The 18,996-nt window shown below is 46.2% G+C and overlaps 1 protein-coding gene across 1 annotated transcript in view; it reads left to right on the top strand.

Moving 5' to 3' along the window:
- Positions 1-6,443, top strand: part of LOC116523218 (tumor necrosis factor alpha-induced protein 8-like protein 1) — a 15,345-nt gene extending 8,902 nt beyond the window's left edge. Inside the window, 3 exon segments of the mRNA XM_032238306.1 lie at positions 5,811-6,197; positions 6,199-6,298; positions 6,301-6,443. Coding sequence (XP_032094197.1) covers positions 5,877-6,197; positions 6,199-6,298; positions 6,301-6,377 — 498 coding nt within the window. The 5' untranslated portion in view covers positions 5,811-5,876 and the 3' untranslated portion in view covers positions 6,378-6,443.
- Positions 6,444-18,996: the final 12,553 nt, after the last annotated feature.

Consider the following 18,996-nt stretch of genomic DNA (forward strand, 5'->3'; position numbering starts at 1 on the left):
TTTTCCCGTGCTCTTGTGACTTTGAATGATTACTAAATAAATGGCTGTAAGTCAAGGACTAACTGTCTTTGAGGGGCTGCCCCAAAGAAGAGGGAGTCAAGCTATTCTCCAAAGCACTTGAAGGCAGAACAAGAAGCAATGGGTGGAAACTAATCAAGGAGAGAAGCAACTTAGAACTGAGGAGGAATTTCCTGACAGTGAGAACAATTAATCAGTGGAACAGAAGTTGCCTCCAGAAGTTGTGGGTGCTTCGTCACTGGAAGTTTGGAATAAGAGACTGGACAGCCATTTGTCTCAAATTGTACAGTGTCTGTTCCTTGAGCAGGGGGATGGACTAGAAGACCTCCAAGGTCCCTTCCAACTCTGTTATTCTTCTTTCTTCCTTTCCCTTCCCTTTTTCTATTTTCCTTCCCTTCTTTTTTCTCTCCTTCTTTCCTTCTCTTCCCTTCCCTCCCTTCTCTTTTTCTATCCTCCTTCCCTTTTCTTTCCTTCTTTCTTTTCCTTCCCTCCCTTCCTTTCTCTTCCCTTTTTCTATCTTCCTTCCATTCCCTTTCCTTTCCTCCTTTCCTTCCCTTCCCTTTTTCTATCTTCCTTCCCTTTTCTTTCCTTCTTTCCTTTCCTTTCCTCCCTTCCTTTCCCGTTTCTTTTTCTATCTTTCTTCCATTCCCTTTTCTTTCCTTTCCTTCCCTTCCCTTTTACTATCTTCCCTTTTCTTTCCTTTTTCCTTTCCTTCTCTTTTTCTATCTTTCTTCCCTTTTTTCCTTCTTTCCTTTCCTTCCCTTTTTCTATCTTTCCTTCCCTTCTTTCCTTCCCTTTTCTTTCCTTTCCTTCCCTTTTTCTATCTTCCATTCCCTTTTCTTTCCTTCTTTCCTTTCCTTCTCTTTTCTATCTTCCCTTTTCTTCCCTTCTTCCCTTTCCTTCTCTTTTTCTATCTTCATTTCCTTCCCTTCTCCCCTTTCCTTCCCTTTTTCTATCTTCATTTCCTTCCCTTCTTCCCTTTCCTTCCCTTTTTCTATCTTCCTTTCCTCCCCTTTCATTCTTTCCTTCCCTTTCCCTTTCCTCCAATAACTAAGAGGTTGCCCGGAAGAAGAAGGGCAGCTGCCACATTCTCCAAAGCACCTGAGGGCAGGGTAAGAAGCAACGGGTGGAAACTAATCAAGGAGAGAAGCAACCTGGAATTAAGGAGAGACTTCCTAACTTAATTAACCAGTGGAACAGCTTGCCACCAGAAGTTGTGAATCCTCCAACACTGGAAATTTTAAGAGGAGACTGTAGACAGCCACTTGTCTGAAATGGCTCCGGGTCTCTTGCTTGAGCAGGGGGTTGGACTAGAAGACCTCCAAGGTCCCTTCCGGCTCTGTTACTCTGAGCCTAGCCGATGTTTTGGCAAGAAGCAAACGTAGATATATATCCAGCTGAATCCTCCATCCAGCCAAATTGTAGTCTGACCAAAACCGCTATAATTATCGGCTGGTTCAGATCCGAGCAGAATCTCGAGTGCTGGGAATTGGGCTTGTTTTCTTGTTTATAAGCCTGTAATTATCAAACGGATTCCGAGCGGAGTCAAGCTGATTGCCGGTTTGAGGAAAACCCTCCACTGGTTTGGATCTTGGCTGAGCCGGGTGAGCTCATCAGAGCGTGGTTTTTTTATTTCACGGAACGCGGGCCGACCACACCGCGCATCCCTCGGGAATCGAAACCAGAGGCCGGCTGCTCCTCGCAAGGCGAGCTCTAAGCCCTTGGGGCACAGTGGTCAGAATGTGGCATTGCAGGCTCATTCTGCCCACTACCAGGGGGTTCAAGGGTTGCTCCAGATGTTTTGGGATTGCCTCCAAGGCGCCTATTATTATTGGTCCTACCCAGTGGTGGGATTCAAATAATTCAACAACCGGTTCTCTGCCCTAATGACTATCTGGGTAGGTGGGGCTCGGTGGTCATGTGACTGGGTGGGCGTGGCCAACTCAAGGTCACTCAGGTCGATGGGCGCTTCGCTTTACCTGTTACAATGTAGTAAGGGTTAACCGGAGAGGCAGTTTCTGTAAGCAGGGCAGTAAAGTTGAGGCTAGAAACAACACCAGAATGTTTCCTTCCTGCCTTCCTTACAGGATTAGCCCTGCAAAGTGGGAAAAAACAAAAGGAGATTTCTTCCAACAACCGGTTCTCTGAACTACTTAGAAAGTTATCAACCGGTTCTCCTGAATAGGTGCGAACCGGCTGAATCCCACCACTGGTCCTACTTTTCCTTTCCTCTGCCACAGTCGTTCTATTTCTATTTGCCGGTCTTCGCATTTTGTGATCTTCTCATGTCCGTCTCTTCGGCTCTCTCCAGCTACTGCTGTGTCTGCTATCCAGATTCTTTTTTCGTCCTTGTTATCGACTGTTTTTTAAAAGTTTGGTATGTTATGCTGCAGGTGCCTGAATTCTGAAGTCCCAGAACCAGAGGTGGGTTGCTCCTGGTTTGGCCCGGTTCGGCTGAACCAGTAGTGGTATTTTGGCCTGGGTCGCAGAAACGGCAGCGACTCAGGCTGGGCCACGCCCCCAAAGCAATTCCCCGGTTTCCGCTGCTGTTGCCGGCATGGTAAAAATCGGGGAACTAAAAAGTATTTTTTTTCATGTTCTGCACATGTGTAGAACATGTTCTGCACATGTGTAGAACAATTTACATTCAACTGTGCAAAGCGCACACAAAGTGCACTGGCAGCAACCCACCCCAGCCCAGAACAATTTAGCTTCCTCATTTTCAACGACTTTTTCTACTTGATGATCCCGCCAGTTCTTGCTTGCAGGCAAATGGTATTTTTTGCAGATCTCCTAATGCACCATTGTTTCTACTTTGTCACACTGTCGTTAGGCCCAGTACACTTCAATACGGGGAATGCTTGACTTACAACAGTTCGTTTAGTGACAGTTAAATGTTACAACAGCACTGAAAAAAAGGAAACTTAGGACCATTTTCACAGTTATGGCCTTCCAGCATCCCCACGATCATGTGATCAAATTCAGATGCGTGGCAACTGACTCATATTTATGACGGTTGCAGTGTCCCGGGGTCATGTGATAACATTTTGCGACCTTCTGGACAAGCAACGTCAATGGGCAAGCCGGATTCATTTCACAACCAGGTTACTAACTGACCAACTGCAGTGATTCACTTAACAACTAAGGCGAGGGAGGTTGTAAAATGGGGCAAAATTCACTTAACAAATGTCTCACTGAACAACAGAAATTTGGGGCTCAGTTTTGGTGGTAAGCCAAGGGCTACGTATCTTCATCAGTCATCTAGAAGAGGGAATAGAAGGGGAACTCATCCGATTTGCAGATGACACTAAATTAAACTATTTGGACTTTTTTGTCTTTCTATCGACAATTTTTTAAGCCCTGGGGGGTGTTATGTGGCAGATGCCTGTCTGTTTGGATTCTAAAGTCCCCGAGCATTTTAGCTTCTTCATTTTCTATTATTTTCTCTATTTTATAGTCCCGCTGGTTTGCCAGCAGGCAAATATTATTTCTTGCGGATCTTCCAATGCACCATTGTTGCCACTTGCAACGCCGTTGTTTGTGCAAAACTTCTAAGGGGCTAACAAGTGATCCCCTGTTTCTTCAGCTTCTTTCGGCAATTTTGCCATCTCTCAATTCTGGCTTTGCATGAATTTTTTGGGGGTTAATATTCTTAAATGGTTGTTACTGTTCTCACAGCGGATCGGTCTTAAAATGTCGTTTTCTACAAGCATTGGTGGAGGGGGAAGCAGCAAGATAAGCTGAGAGTAGGACACAAGTTGTGGTTAATCTTTAGAGAGAGGAATTTGCAATATGAGGCTGCCCAAAAAAATTTCATCAGAATTCATTCTCTCTCTCTCCTCCCTCTTTCTTTTTTCTTTCTTCCTTCCTTTTTTACTTCTTCCTTCCTTCCTTTCTTCCTTCCTTCCTTTCTTTCTTTCTGCCTCTGAATTAAATTTGACACTTGGCAAGAATAAAAATGTGGTTTGCGGTTGCCTTTCCACTTTTGGAGAGGTTTGTAGACTTAACCCTCTGGGGACATGCCAGAAGAGAGAAAAGACTGGGATGAAAATTCACTAATGCCATATAAACCATCCTCTCTGAGTTTCTGCCATTTTTCATGGTCTAATCATACATTTGGTTTTCTGTTCATTTGATTTGTAGCTTCTTAGGAGCCCAAGCGGGAGGGAAAACAGGCAAGTGTTTTTCTTAATATCGCCATCTTGGGAGAAATGACACCTCATAGAAGCAGCTCCCAAAGCAAGATTCGCTCCCTAATTTAGAAAGTTAAGATTATTTCGAGCCCGTGTTTCTCAATTTTGGCAGGTTTAATATGTGTGGACTTCAATTCCCAGAATTCCTCAGCCAGCATACTCTGCATATGCTATATGCAATAGTGTCCAATTTCTTCTTTAAAACTTCCAGTGTTGGAGCATTCAGAACTTTTGGAGGCAACTTCTGTTCCACTGATTAATTGTTCTAACTGTCAGGAAATTCCTCCTCAGTTCTAAGTTGCTTCTCTCCTTGATTAGTTTCCACCCATTGCTTCTTGTCCTGCCCTCAGGTGCCTTGGAGAATAGTTTGACTCCCCCTTCTTTGAAACAGCCCTGAGATATTGGAAGACTGTTGTCATGTTTCTAGGCCCTAGTCCTTCTTTTCATTAAACTAGACATACCCAGTTCCTGCAACCGTTCTTCATATGTTTAACTTCCAGTCCCCTAATCAGATAACAGATGAACAGAGTTGGAAGGGACCTTGTAGGTCATCTAGACCAACCCCTGCTCAAGCAGGAAACCCTACACTATTTCCAACAGATGCCAGTCCAGTCTCTTCTCCAAGCCTCCAGAGATGAAGCTCCCACAACTTCCGAAGGCAACTTCTGTTCCATGGGTTCATTGTTCTCACTGTCAGAAAATGTCTCCTTATTTCCAGGTTGAATCTCTCCTTGATTAGTTTCCATCCATTGCACCCTCAGGTGCCTTGGAGAATAGCTTGACTCCCTCTTCTTTGTGGCAACCCCTGAGATATTGGAAGACTGCTATCATGTCTCCCCTAGTCCTTTCTATTAAACTAGACATATCCAATTCCAGCAACCGTTCTTCATATGGTTTATATGGAAGCCAGTGAGCGCAAATTCCTTGCGCACTGAACAGGCAGTACCACTGGCAGGAACAACACCCCCCCCCCCCACTATTCCTGGACCTTAGGACCATGATGGAGGCTAATCATTACAACTGTGCATCATGATAATCCTAAAACAGATACCGTATTTTTCGGAGTATAAGACAAACCAAGATTTTGAAGAGGCAATTTATTTTTTAAAAAAAGTTTTTGCACTCTGCACTCACCTCTCAAAAACGGCCCGTTATTTTTGTCAAAAAAAAGGGGGGGCATGAATAGCCTTTAGGAGGCTTGTAGAGTGCTCCTGGGGGCTGGGGGGGCAAAAACTAGCAAAAAATGGGCCGTTTTTTGCTCAATTTTTTGCTCTCCCCAGCCCCCAGCAGCACTCTGGAAGCCACCTAAAGGCTATTCACAGCCATTTTTGCAAGGGGGGGGGGAGGCGAGGTTTCTGGAAGCCAAAAATACTGTATTCAGTGTATAAGACGCACCCAGATTTTCACCCTCTTTTTGAGGGGAAAAGGTGCGTCTTATAAACCGAAAATTACGGTAAGTCCCATTCAAATCAGGTAGGATAAAATGTCCCTCAGGTGTTATCCTAACCTGCTGGCATAGATGATGATGCAACAATAAGATGCTGTGTGATGATGATGATGATGATGATGACCATAGATGCCTTCTCTCCCATCTCTCAGGGAAGATGGATACTTTCAGCACTAAGAATTTGGCTCTCCAAGCTCAGAAGAAAACTGCTGAGCAAGATGGCCTCCAAGAACGTGGCCAGCATCTTCATCGACGACACCAGCAGTGACATCCTGGACGAGCTCTACCGGGTCACCAAGGAATTCACGCACAACCGCAAAGAAGCCCAGAAGATCATCAAGAACTTGATCAAGATCGTGGTGAAGTTGGGCGTCTTGTACCGCAACAAGCAGTTCGGCGTCGAAGAGCTGGTCTTGATGGACCGTTTCCGTAAGAAGCTCCATACTTTGGCTATGACGGCGGTCAGCTTCTACCAGGTGGACTTCACTTTCGACCGCCGGGTCATGTCCAACATGCTCAACGAATGCCGTGACCTTCTTCCATCAAGCCGTCAACACACACCTGACCAGTAAGTCCCATTCTCGGATTAACCACGTCTTCAACCATTTCGCGGACTACGAGTTCCTCTCCGCGCTCTACGGCTCTTCGGAGCCTACCAGAGCCACCTGCAGCGGATCTGCGGAGGGCTGAACCAAATGTTGGATGAAGGCAACATCTGAAGTCAACCAAAAACCATGGCTTTTCAAGACTCAGCTGTGGACGCGGTGGCTTTGGTCTCACCACTTCCGGATCTCCTTTGATATAATGGAGTGTGGTATTTTAAGAAAGAGATTGTGGGGAGTGTGTTGGTTTCTTTTCTTTTTTTTTAGATATGGTTTCAACCTTGGGTTTTTCCACTGTCCTTTCTTAACTTTTTCCAAGGAATGAAAGGGGGTTTATAAAGGTTTTTGGTGGAAGGCAATTAGGGACGACTCTGATGTGGAGACCGCAACTGAAGGCCATCTCCAGATTGGCTTCCGAACAGAATGACAGAAGGGGACCTTGAAGGTCTTCTAGTCCAACCCCCTGGGTTTTGGTCTTAAATAATGAGGGTGCTTGCCTGCATCTCGGGTATCTCTTCACCCTGAAAGGGCTGAAGAGGTGGGTTACACAGACCCATGTGCGGTCTTGCTATTAACAGCATAGCAGAGTGGGAAGGGACCTTGGAGGTCTTCTAGTCCAACCCCCCTGCTCAGGCAGGAAATCCTATACCAAAGCAGAGAAATGGTTGTCTATAATCTCTTCTTTAAAACTTCCAGTGTTTGAGCACTCACAGCTTTTGGAGGCAATCCACTGGTTGATTGTCCTCACTGTTTAGGAAATTTCTCCTCAGTTCTAAGTGGCTTCTCTCCTTGATTAGTTTCCACCCATTGCTTCTTGTTCTACCCTCAGGTGCTTTGGAGAATAGTTTGACTCCCTCTTCTTTGGGGCAGCCCCTGAGATATTGGAAGACTGCTATCATGTCTCCCCAGTCCTTCTTTTCATTAAACATTAGACATACCCATTTCCTGCAGCCGTTCTTCATATGTTGCCCCCTATGCCAGGGTTCCAAGTAACATCCCCAAGGAACAAAGACTATGAGGCTTCAATTTCTTCAAAGTTCCATTTTGTTAGAAATGTCATATTGGCAACATCTGGGAAACCCGAATCCGAACGTTTCCAGGTTTTCCCCACCCAAAAGAAAGTTCAAATTCCTGCCCAGCACCCACATGTCCATCACATGGTCCAATCAGGCACCATCCAAACTGGAGATGCCCCCCCCCAGTCACCTCATCGCAGCTGCAGGGCAAGACGTCCTTGACTCTCTGAGAAAAGAAGGTTGTTTGACTATATTTCACCCACACTCCATATAATCCCCCCCTCCCATTTTCCCACGGTAGCAAATGCCGGCAGCCTGAAGGCCCAAATCTCAAAAGATGGCTACAAGGTCTGACACCAGGGGCGGGTTGCTCCTGGTTTGGCCCAGTTCGGCTGAACTGGCAGTGGAATTCAGGCCTGGGTCGCAGAACCGGCAGCGACCCAGGCTGGCCACGCCCCTGGATTGGTTCCCTCACTGCTGCTGGGCCGCCAACCATTTTGGTTTTTAGTGACTGCAGGTGCGCAGTTCACTGAAAATTGTTCCGTGCATGTGCGAAGAACAACTTGTATTGAACAGCACACACACACACAAGCATTGCGCATTCTTAGTAAAACCAGCAGCAGCCCACCCCTCTCTGATACCCTAATCATCTTGTTGCTCTTCCCTGCACTTCTGCATCTGGTCGTCTTCTAGAGCAGAAAGATACATCTGAGGAGCCAGTAAACCCACGATTTAATGGAGTTGGGCCTCCTAACTCTGAAGTCTTTTCAAGGCGCTCCTTTGACCAAGTGGGAGCTTGGGGGGTGGGCCTTTCTTCCCAGGGTGGTGGTGTTCAGAGGCACATAAAAGCCACTCTTAAAGGTCCATTGTGCTTCTCCAAATGTCCACTTCCGTTAGTTTGGCGGTCCACAGGAACTCCTTTGGAAATGCTTCGAGTTGGAAGAACCTTGAGGGCATCCATCTGATCTGAGAGAAAAGCTGCACTGAAGAACCCAGAATAGATGGCTGTCCAGACTTCACTGTCAGAAATCAAAGGATTGATTTTCCTTTTAATGTTCATCTACGTTCTATCTTACTGTGATTTGATTCTGTGCCCTGCCCGGTGTTTCCAAACTTTAAGAGGGGTGGACTTCAACTCCCAGAATTCCCCAGCTGGCATGCTATTAAGAGGGGTGGACTTCATTCCCAGAATTCCCCAGTTGATATGCTTTAAGAGGGGTGGACTTCAACTCCTAGAATTCCCCCAGCCGGCATGCTTTAAGAGGGGTGGACTTCGACCCCCAGAATTCCCCAGTTGATATGCTTAAGAGGGGTGGATTTCAACTCCCAGAATTCCCCAGCCGGCATGCTTTAAGAGGATGGACTTCAACTCCCAGAATTCCCCAGCTGATATGCTTTAAGAGGGGTGGACTTCAACTCCCAGAATTCCCCAGCCGGCATGCTTTAAGAGGAGTGGACTTCAACTCCCAGACTCCCCAGCTGATATGCTTTAAGAGGGGTGGACTTCAACTCCCAGAATTCCCCAGCCAGCATGCTTGAAGAAGTGAGGACATCAACCCCCAGAATTCCCCAGGCAGTGTCCTTTTGAGATGAATAACAAAATAACAGAGCTGGAAAGGACCTTGGAGGTCTTCTAGTCCAACCCTATACTATTATATTATTTCAGACAAATGGTTGTCCAATCTCTTCTTCAAAAACTTCCACTGTTAGAGCACCCACAACTTCTGGTGGCAAGTCACTCCACTGATTAATTGTTCTAATTGTTGCTGGTTGACTTCAAGTCCCAGAATTCCCCAGCCACCATGCATGGACTTCAACTCCCAGAATTCCCCAGCAATCATGCTTTAAGATAGGAAGACTTCAATTCCCAGAAGTCCCCAGCCGGCATGCATGGAGTCGAAGTCCAGACATCTTAAAGTTACGGGGTCTGAGAAACATTACTTTTACATGTTCACGTCCAACATAAAAACACGCTACTTCTGAATATCTCCTTCATTGTCTTTCTTTCCCCAAAAAAATGTTGTGTTGCGGAAAAACGCTTTGGGATTTCAGCCCGTTGGGAGGGTGCCAAAGGCCCTTCTCAACAAGCCTGCACTTTCCAGTGTGAAGTTGGAACACAACGCAGCGTTTGCAGCCTAGACAACAAGATCACGATCCTCTTGATGGGGAAATAGGACACCACTTGAGTGTTCAGACCTCACACCACAACTTTGTCCTTCAAAGTTTGCTTTGGAGACAAGAGCAAAACACTTGTGTTGTTGTGATTTCCTTTCTTTTTTTTCCCCTCACAAAAGTGTTGCGAGGGGGAAAACTATCCTCAAAAGGGCAGATATAGGCAGTACTCGACTTATAACCACAATGGAACCCAACACTTCTGCTTACAGTGGTGATGTGAGTTTTGTCTCCATCTTACGACCTTTCCGGCCACCGTGGTTGAGCGAACAGCCGCTGTTGTTAAGTTTGGGGGCACGGTTCTTAAGTGAATCCGGCTTCCCCGTTGGCTTTACTAGTCAGAAGGTGGCCAAAGGGGACGGGGTGACCGTCATAAGTACGAATCAGTTGCCAAGCGCTTAAATTTGATTCTGACGCGGCAACAGTCAGAAGTGTGAAAACCGATTGGAAGTCCGTTTTGTTCAGTGCCGTTGTAACTTCAAACGGTTGTTAAGTGAAAGGTTGTAAGTTGGGGACTACCTGTAATGTGTGATTTTTGATCCCCGTCGCGTATGAGCTCTAAAAAGAGACCGAAATGTTTATTTTAAAACAGGGAACGTAATAAACAGAGTATGTACCACCTTAATGTAAATATTTCGATCCACGTTCAGGGAAAAACTTTTAATGCACCTGTAATGGCTCCTCTCCTAACTTAAGAAAGTAAAGACTGTTGAAACGGATTATTTCAAAAGGAGCCTTTAATCAGTCATGATGGAAACCATTAGAAGCAAAGCAGCATTTGAAAACCTTTAGGCCATGGCAATTGGGATTAAGCTGATAATGACCCCTCCCTTCATCCGAATGCAGATTCTGCCGATACACAAGTGTGAAGATGCTTCCTTAACTCTTCTGCCCTGGGAGCCAATAAAGCACACGTTCCCATGGCTATCTCTAGTTAGACATCAAAGTTATATATACTACATGGCTACCATAACGTCCCTCCAGAGATGTTGGGAACCTTCAGTCTCCTGGTGACAGGAAACCAGTTGTAAAGTTGTAAAACTCAGTTGTTCAGATGTAGCTAATGATTTAACCCCAAGGCTCCCCTCCTCCCAATTGAATTGCAATATCACTAGTCGGGATCTGATAGCACCGTTCTCCAATTTTTCCAGTTTTGTGGACTGGGGGGGGGGGTGGCGGGAGGGAGGGAGAGGAAATAGTTATGTGTGAGTGGCGGGTGAGTGTGAGCATTAGCGTGCAACTCCATTCGCATGAGTGGCAGTCATACACAGCCTCCCCTTGTGCAAATGGAGCTCCGTGCTCGCACGTTCTTGCCCGCTGCTTCTGTGGTCCGGTTTCAAATGGGCCAAGGCCATTTTTCCAAAGAGGCGATCGGGCTTTCTTGTTTTCCTTTTGAAGGTGTTTCGCTTCTCATCCAGAAGCTTCTTTGGCTCTGACTGGATGGTGGGGGAACGGAAGGATTTATGCTCCTTGCAGACAGCTGGTCATTTGCAGCCTTTTAGACTTTAGAGAGTCATTGAGGCCACTTCAGAGGTGGGTTGTTCCCGGTTCAGCCAAGCCAGTAGTGGCAGTGGCAGGAGGCTCCGCCCACTCGTCCGGCGCAGAAACGAGTGAGCACAAGCGAACCGGTAGTAAACCAGTTAGCAACCCACCACTGGGCCACTTGGACATTTAGAATGGAATAGAATAGCAGAGTTGGAAGGGCCCTTGGAGGTCTTCTAGTCCAACCCCCTGCCTAGGCAGGAAACCCTACACCACTTCAGACAACTGGTTGTCCAGCATCTTCTTAAAGACAAAGTGCAAATGGGTGTGGGGCCTTCTTGGGCCTGCTGAAAGGACTGTGTTGTAAACTGGAGTTCGATGATGTCGTATTCCCTCCCATCTGTTGAGAGGGAGCTGTCCAATTTTGACATAGATGGCCTCTTTGACCCCCTTTCAAACCAGCCTTCCTCTCTGTCCAAAATGTGGACTCGCTGCCTTCCAAAGAACGGCCTGTCTCTTTGAAATGTAGATGGACCTCTGAATTCTTTTGGGTTTGTTCTCCTATGTCGCGCCATGCGTTTGCAAAGTGGCTGTTTTGTTTCCCCAACGACAGATCTGTCCTTTCAGCAGTTCCAAGAAGGCTCCCCACCCATTTGCACCACTCAGGTGACCCCTGAGGACACAGCTACACTTCCAGGTGGCCTCAACGGCTCCCTCAAAGGATACAAATTAATAGCCTATAAATCCCTTCCCCACCATCCAGTCAATGCTGAAGAAGTTTCTTGGATGAGAAGAGAAACATCGTCAAGGAAAAAAGTTCAGTTGCCTCTTAAAATTTTGGGACATACTTGTCAGTCCTTTATCTATGGCTAATAAACTTTTGCAGACTGGGGAAGCTGCAAAAGTGGGTTGGGGGGGTCTCGAACATGGTATTCCTGGGTTTTAAATTAATCTTGTGTTTATTGTCCGGTAAGCCATGGTTAAGAGGAGTGCAAATGAATTCACTTCTCCAAGCGACTTCTACTTATTGAACCCGGAGTAGAGACCGATGGTTTATTTGGCTGTTGTTTTGAAATGCAAATGTTTTGAGCTCTCTTGATAGCTCTTCTTTCTAAACAGACGCGAGGACCTTGGCTCCCAACGTTTTTGTCCTGATTTGGTAAATGAAAATCCACTAAAAAAAAATGTTTTTCTCTCTCTCTGGGAGGACTCCAGTTCCTTGAAAGGGGCAGGGAAAGGCAGGGTGGTTGGTTGGTGAATGTTTTATTGTTTTTTTTATTCTTCGGAGAAATTAGTGCGAAGGGCAGATGGCCTGGTTTTCGTGTGTGGTTGTTTAAACAGTTACAGCCCTGCCCCTCCGGCCTATTAAACTTATTTGTTGAAGTGCAAACTTAATGCCGAGAGAGAGAATGCCAGATCTTGCAATGTTCGTTCCCCGCCCACACGCTGGAAGAGCGAAGGAGGAGGAAGAAGACAGGAATGCAAGTCAGCCTTTAGGATTTAATCTCTGTAGCTGATCCCTCTAATCTGGAATGGTCTCTGCAGATGGCAAACTGGATTCTGCTTTTGCTCGGAGCGCAAAAATAAAACCGGGAGGAATCTGGAAGCATCTTTTTTGTGGGGGAACAGGCCGATTGTATTCGGAGTCCACATTCAGTCTAGATCAGTGATGTCGAACTTTTTTGGCTCCCGTGCCAAAAAGCGGGGGGTACGTGTGTGGGGGCTGGGGTTGTCATGCGCTGGCATGCCACACCCATAATGCTATTTGCACAACCACACACACACAGACACACACACACACTGTTTTTGGCATGGTTTTTTCGCCCTCCCCAGGCTCCAGAGGCTTTATAGCGAAAACAGACTCCCCGCTCTCCCGGACACCCTCCGGAGGGCTCGGGAGCTTCCCTGAAGGCTCCGGAGGGTGAAAAACGGACCTATGGGGAACCCGGAAGTTCGGGAATGGTGACTTCCGTTGGTCCGTAGGGCCGATTTTAGATATCTGGAGACTTCGGGGGCCTTCAGGAGGCTTCCCTGAAGGCTCCAGAGGGCGAAAAATGGCCCTAAGAGCAAGCGGAAGTTCGATCCTGAAGTTCCGATTTGCCTGTAGGGCCAGTTTTCACGCTCCGGAAGCTCCGGAAGTCTCTGGAAGCTCCGGAAGTCTCCGGAGCGCAAAAACCGGCCTCAAAAGAAGGCCGAAGTCAACTGGTCAGCGCGTACATGCGCACTGGCCAGCTGATAGGGCAGCGCCTCGCGTGCCCTAACAAATGACTCTGTGTGCCACCATCACGGGTCTAGATAGAAGCACCAAATTCGGAGGCATATTTAGCGATACAGATGGTACTCGACTTATGACCGCAAATTTCTATTCTTAACCAAGAGAGTGTTAAGGAGTTTTGCCCCTGTGTACGATATCACCGGTGTGTTTTATCCCTCAGGCTTACTGGTCGTTATAGGGAAGCCCTCAACGTATGACCCCAATAGAGCCCAAAATTTCTGTTGCTAAGCGAAGCAATTGTTAGGTTGAGTTTTGCTCCATTTTACGACCTTGCTCGCTGCAGTTGTTAAGCGAATTATGGTGGTGTTAAGTGGGTAACCCATTGGTTAAATGAATCTGCCCTTCCCTATTGAATCAGCTTGTCCAGAAGGTCGCAAAAGGGGATCCCATGACCCCAGGGACACCGCAACCGTCATAAATACGAGTCAGTTGCTGCGTGTCTGAATTTGATCATGCGGCAACAGGAATGCTGCAAGGGTCGTTAAGTGTGAAATGCGGTCATAAGGCGCTTTTTTCAGTGATGTAATGTCCAACGGTCACTAAATGAATCATTCTAAGTCAAACCGCTATTTGTTGAGCACTGTATCTCAATTATGAATGGTAGGCAACGATTCCATTTGTCGATATTGGCTGGGGGTGGGAGAAGCCTCAATCTCTTTATAATTTTATTTTTCTTCTCTGGAATGCAAGGATTATGTCAGAGGTTATCTTCAGGTTGGGTTCAGGTTAGATCCTAAACCAACAAAGCCGATCATGTTCAATCATCCGAGAGCTGGAAGGGACCTTGGAGGTCTTCTAGCGGATCTAGCCCAACCCCCTGCTCAAACAGAAGCCCCTATTCCATTTCAGATAAATGGCTGTCCAGTCTTTTTTTTTAAAAAAAAAAAAACCTCCCGTATTGGAGCAGCCACAACGGTCTGGTGGCAAGCTGTTCCTCTGGTTAATTGGTCTCACTGCGAGGAAGTTTCTCCTTAATTCTAGGTTGCTTCTCTCCTTGATGAAGTTCTTGCCCTGCCTTCTGTGCTTTCAATCAATCAATCAGAATAGAGCTGGAAGGGACCTTGGAGGTCTTCTAGTCCAGCTCCCTGCTGAGCAGGGGATCCTATAGCAATAGCATTAGACTTATATACCGCTTCATAGGGCTTCAGCCCTCTCTAAGCGGTTTACAGAGGTCAGCATATTGCCCCCAACAACAATCCGGGTCCTCATTTCACCCACCTCGGAAGGATGGAAGGCTGAGTCAACCCTGAGCCGGTGAGATTTGAACAGCCGAACTGCAGAACAGCAGTCAGCTGAAGTAGCCTGCAGTGCTGCATTTCACCACTGCGCCACCCTCGGCTCCTTATCCCAGGGATGGCGAACCTATGGCACGCAGAGCCATTTGTCAGGGCACGCAAGGCGTTGGCCAGCTGAGTTCACCCTTTTTTAAAGCCATTTTTCGCCCCTCCCCAGGCTCCAGAGGCTTTATAGGACCCCAGGGAGGGCAGAAAGAGCCTCCCCTGCCCTCCCCCCCCCCCCGAGGCCCTCTGGAGGCTTCATGAGCTTCCGTGAAGCCTCCGGAGCGCAAAAAAAACGGTCCTACAGTCAAACTGGAAGTTTGGGAACGGACTTCCGGTTTGCTTGGAGGTCGTTTCGACTGCTCTGGCGACACAGTTGAGTGGCAGAGTGATGATATCTCTGCTTTCTAGGATGCCTGTCTAGAATCTGCCCTAGCTTTCCTCCCCAGGAGCCAGCCTCTTTTAATGCCTTGCCGGCAGTCCCCATCTGCGGTGACCTTGGAGCCCAGGAAATAAAATCCTGTCACTGCTCCATTTCTTCCCCACGGCAGGCCCTACTAGGGTGCAGATCAGGAGTATCCCACCTTTGTGGATTTCAACTCCTAGAATTCCCCCAGCCAGCATAGAATTCTGGGAGTGAAGTCCAGCAGTCCTGAAAGTAGCAGCCAAGGTGAACATCCCTGATGTAAGACGACGACAACGGGGGTGTTTCCTCCCAGAGTTTTGGGGAAATGTTTTCTTTGTTTTGAAGCCCCACCTGGGAATCTGGTAGATCACCAGGGATCTACCCTGAGGCTTGTAGCGTTTCGAGCAATGCAAGAAATATAGAAGAAGGTCATCCAGCCACTGGGCATCCAGCCAAGCCAGCTGGTGCAGTCTTTCGTCGGCAAACAAGCCCACATCGAAACACAATCGGACATTAAAGCGGTGGGAACAGAACACCCTCCCCAGTGGGCAGCTGTGGACATTCGGACGTGCAGTAGTTTTAATGGAGGTCGGATGCAGGCTGGGAGCTGAACCGGCCTGAACAGTGTCTGGTTGGGGACTCGGGTCCATAAATTGTGCCAAGCCACCTTACATAATGTAGCTCACTGCATTAAACCATAATTAGCTGGGTTTCTACCTTGCACTAAACTGACGTCTAAAGAATGATGATAATTCTTAGGTAATTCTTAGGCATTAAACCATAATTAGCTGGGTTTCTACCTTGCACTAAACTGACATCTAAAGAAAAATAATAATTCTTAGGTAATTCGTAGCTAAGCCATACTAGTTTATTGCATAAACTATAATTACCGTAGCTGTGTTTCTGTTTCACATTAAGCCAACATCTGAAGAAGGCACAATGTGGCTTAGCGTGAACGGATATTTGTTGGGCTCAGCCATACTGGTTTCCTACATAAACTATAATTAGCTGTGTTTCTATTTCACATTAAGCCAATATCTGGAGAAGACACAATGTGGCTTAGCGTGATGGATAATTGTTCGGCTAAGCCATACTTGTTTACTGCATTAAACCATAATCAGCTGGGTTTCTACTCTGCACTAAACTGACATCTAAAGAAGACACTATGTTGTGGCTTAGCCACATTGGATCATTCTTAGGCTAAGCCATACTGGTTTGCTGCATAAACTATAATTAGCTAAACCAACATCTGGAGAAGACACAATGTGCTTAGCATGATGGATAGTTTACTGCCTGAACTATAATTAGTTGTGTTTCTCTTTCACACCAAACCAATATCTGGAGAAAATGCAACATGGCTTAGTGTGATGGATAATTGTTGCGCTAAGCCATGCTAGTTTATTGCATGAACTATCATTAGCTGTGTTTGTTTCACATTAAATCAAGGTGGAGAAAATAGAAAGTAGCTTATGGTGATTGAATGTTATGCTAAGCCATGCTACTTTACTGCACAAACTACAATTAACTATGTTTGTTTTGCATTGGACCAACATCTGAAGATGACAAAATGTGGCTTAGCGTTATGGATAATTGTAGCTGGTCACGATAGATAGATAGATAGATAGATAGATAGATAGATAGATAGATAGATAGATAGATAGATAGATAGAAGAGATATAGAGATTAGATAGATAGATAGATAGATAGATAGATAGAAATAGAAATAGAAATAGAAATAGAAATAGAAATAGAAATAGAAATAGAAATAGAAATAGAAATAGAAATAGATAGATAGATAGATAGATAGATAGATAGATAGATAGATAGATAGAAAGATAATGCGATTAAGTGACCTCCAAGATAGCTTCAATTTTTCTATCTTCCAAAACTGCATTATAATCAGTCAGTAGTCCGATTCACGCATTGTGCTAAGATGTGGTTTAGTTCGAGTTACTGGATCAAGCCAAAATTAGCCAAATCAGGGATTAGCAACCTTAAACACTCAAAAAGCCACAAAGGTCCTAATCAGAAGTCCCCCCCCACCCGTTAAATTCTGGAGCTGACCAGAAGGCAACAGGGAGCCGCAGCAGAGGGATGAAAGAGCCACATGCGGCTCCAGAGCCACATGCGGCTCCAGAGCCACAGGTCTCTGACCCCTGAGCTAAGTTAATGCAATGTGCTTAGCGATGAACCACAGTTTATAAAACGAGGCCCACCGTGGTTTGGGCTTGTTGGAAGAAATGTCCTTCTAGGTTCAGTTCCAAGTGGGGGAAAAGACATGGGAAACATGGAGGCTGCTTGGAAAGATGGTTTAATGATGGACAGGAACCACATGGTTTGAGTTCCTGAACAGAAAAGGGGGATCAATGGTTCCAGATGTTGGGTGAAGAAGAAAAGAGAGAGCGAGATGCTGAAAGTCCCTGGTTTTATTGCCCTCTCTGGCCTTTGATCTTGATCTTGGTTGTCAGGCTCCCACGGGGCCATGCAGGGCCAACTCTCCAGGCTGTGTTTTGAGCCCAGGTTTGGTTGAGCCTTGCTTCTTCCCAGGGGCCCTGTGGTGAGATGGGTGAAGGGCTAATACTATCATGCCTTAATCCCATCACCCTGGAGCTGAATGGGGGAGATCTTTGTTATGTAGAACAGACTGCCTCAGGCCTTTTAATGGCCCATTGACAAAGGTGGGGGCTATTAAGAGTGAGCCTGTTTCCTACCTAAAAACATGTTTCTCCATTTCTGATCCAGGGAAATGTAATATTTTGCCTTTTCAACATTTCCCAGGATATTTCACTTTTGTAGGAGAGGGGTGGGATTTCACTTCCTACAGGCTAAAAGCCCAAGCAAACCACAGCTTGTCCTAACACAAGCCAACTTGCTTCTGTTGGGGCCGTGCTGGCTGAGAATTCCTGGGAATTCCTCTTCCAACATCTTGCAACAGACTCGGGAACGTCCGGGCGTCTTGCAATTTGCTAACTCCTTCTCTGTTTTCTGGGGTTTGCAAATTAGATGCCATGCAAAAAAGGTTAAGCAAAGAGAGGTGTCTAATTACTTCCAAGGAGCCTCCATATTCAAGAGCATTCAGCATTAACAGTGATTAGAATCCTGTTTCCCAACCTTGTCAATGTGAAGCCGGGTGGACTTCAACTCCCAGAATCCCTTTGGCAGCGTCTAATGACCTCTAACAAGCCTCCATATTCAAGAGCATTCTGCCTCGAAATAAGGAGTAGTGTTTCCCAACCTTGTCAATGTGAAGCTGGGTGGACTTCAACTCCCAGAATTCCCTAGCCAGCGTTTAGATATCTCGGAGGAGCTTCCATATTCAAGAGCAGTCTGCCTTGAAATAAAACAGGGCATTGTTTTCCCAACCTTGGAAACATCAACGGCAGGAATGGAGCTTCCCCATCATGGCTATAGCATAAGAGGGTCGTAAAACAGGCTGGTCGTGTGTTGGAGTGGATTTTATGACCTTTTCTTTTGAACTGGACATTAAATGAATCAGCGTGGTTGTTAAGTGAATCTGCAGCCTGCTTGAACCTTGGATCATGCTTTCAGGAATGCTAGCTTAGAGGAATAGATAGTTCACACGTTTGACAACTGGAATAAATGGTGGACTTCAACTCCCAGAATTCCCCAGCCAGCATCTAATTACCTCGGTGGAGCCTCCATATGCAAGAGGATTCTGCCTTGAAATAACTAGGGCAGCGTTTCCCCAATCTTGGCAACGTCAATTCCCAGAAAGGAACCTGCCCATCATGGTTGTAACACATGATGATCATTAAAACAGACTGATCATGTGTTGGACTGGATTTTATGACCTATCTTGCAACCGTCGTTAAGTGAATCATGGTGGTTGGCAACCTGGTTGCACTCCTGAGATCTATGGACCATGCTTTCAAGACCATCGTGATTGTAGCACATAATGGTCATAAAGTAGACTGGTTGTGGGTCAGACTGGATTTTATGACCTTTTTTTTTTTGCACTGGTCATTAAATGAATCAGCATGGTTGTTAAGTGAATCTGCAGCCTGGTTGGACCTAGGAGTCCTTGGATCATGCTTTTAGGAACACTCTGCCTTGGGGAGTAGATAGATCACAAGCTTGGCTCAAATTC

The sequence above is a fragment of the Thamnophis elegans genome, unplaced genomic scaffold, assembly GCF_009769535.1.
Source record: "Thamnophis elegans isolate rThaEle1 unplaced genomic scaffold, rThaEle1.pri scaffold_111_arrow_ctg1, whole genome shotgun sequence".
NCBI classification, from domain to species: domain Eukaryota; kingdom Metazoa; phylum Chordata; class Lepidosauria; order Squamata; family Colubridae; genus Thamnophis; species Thamnophis elegans.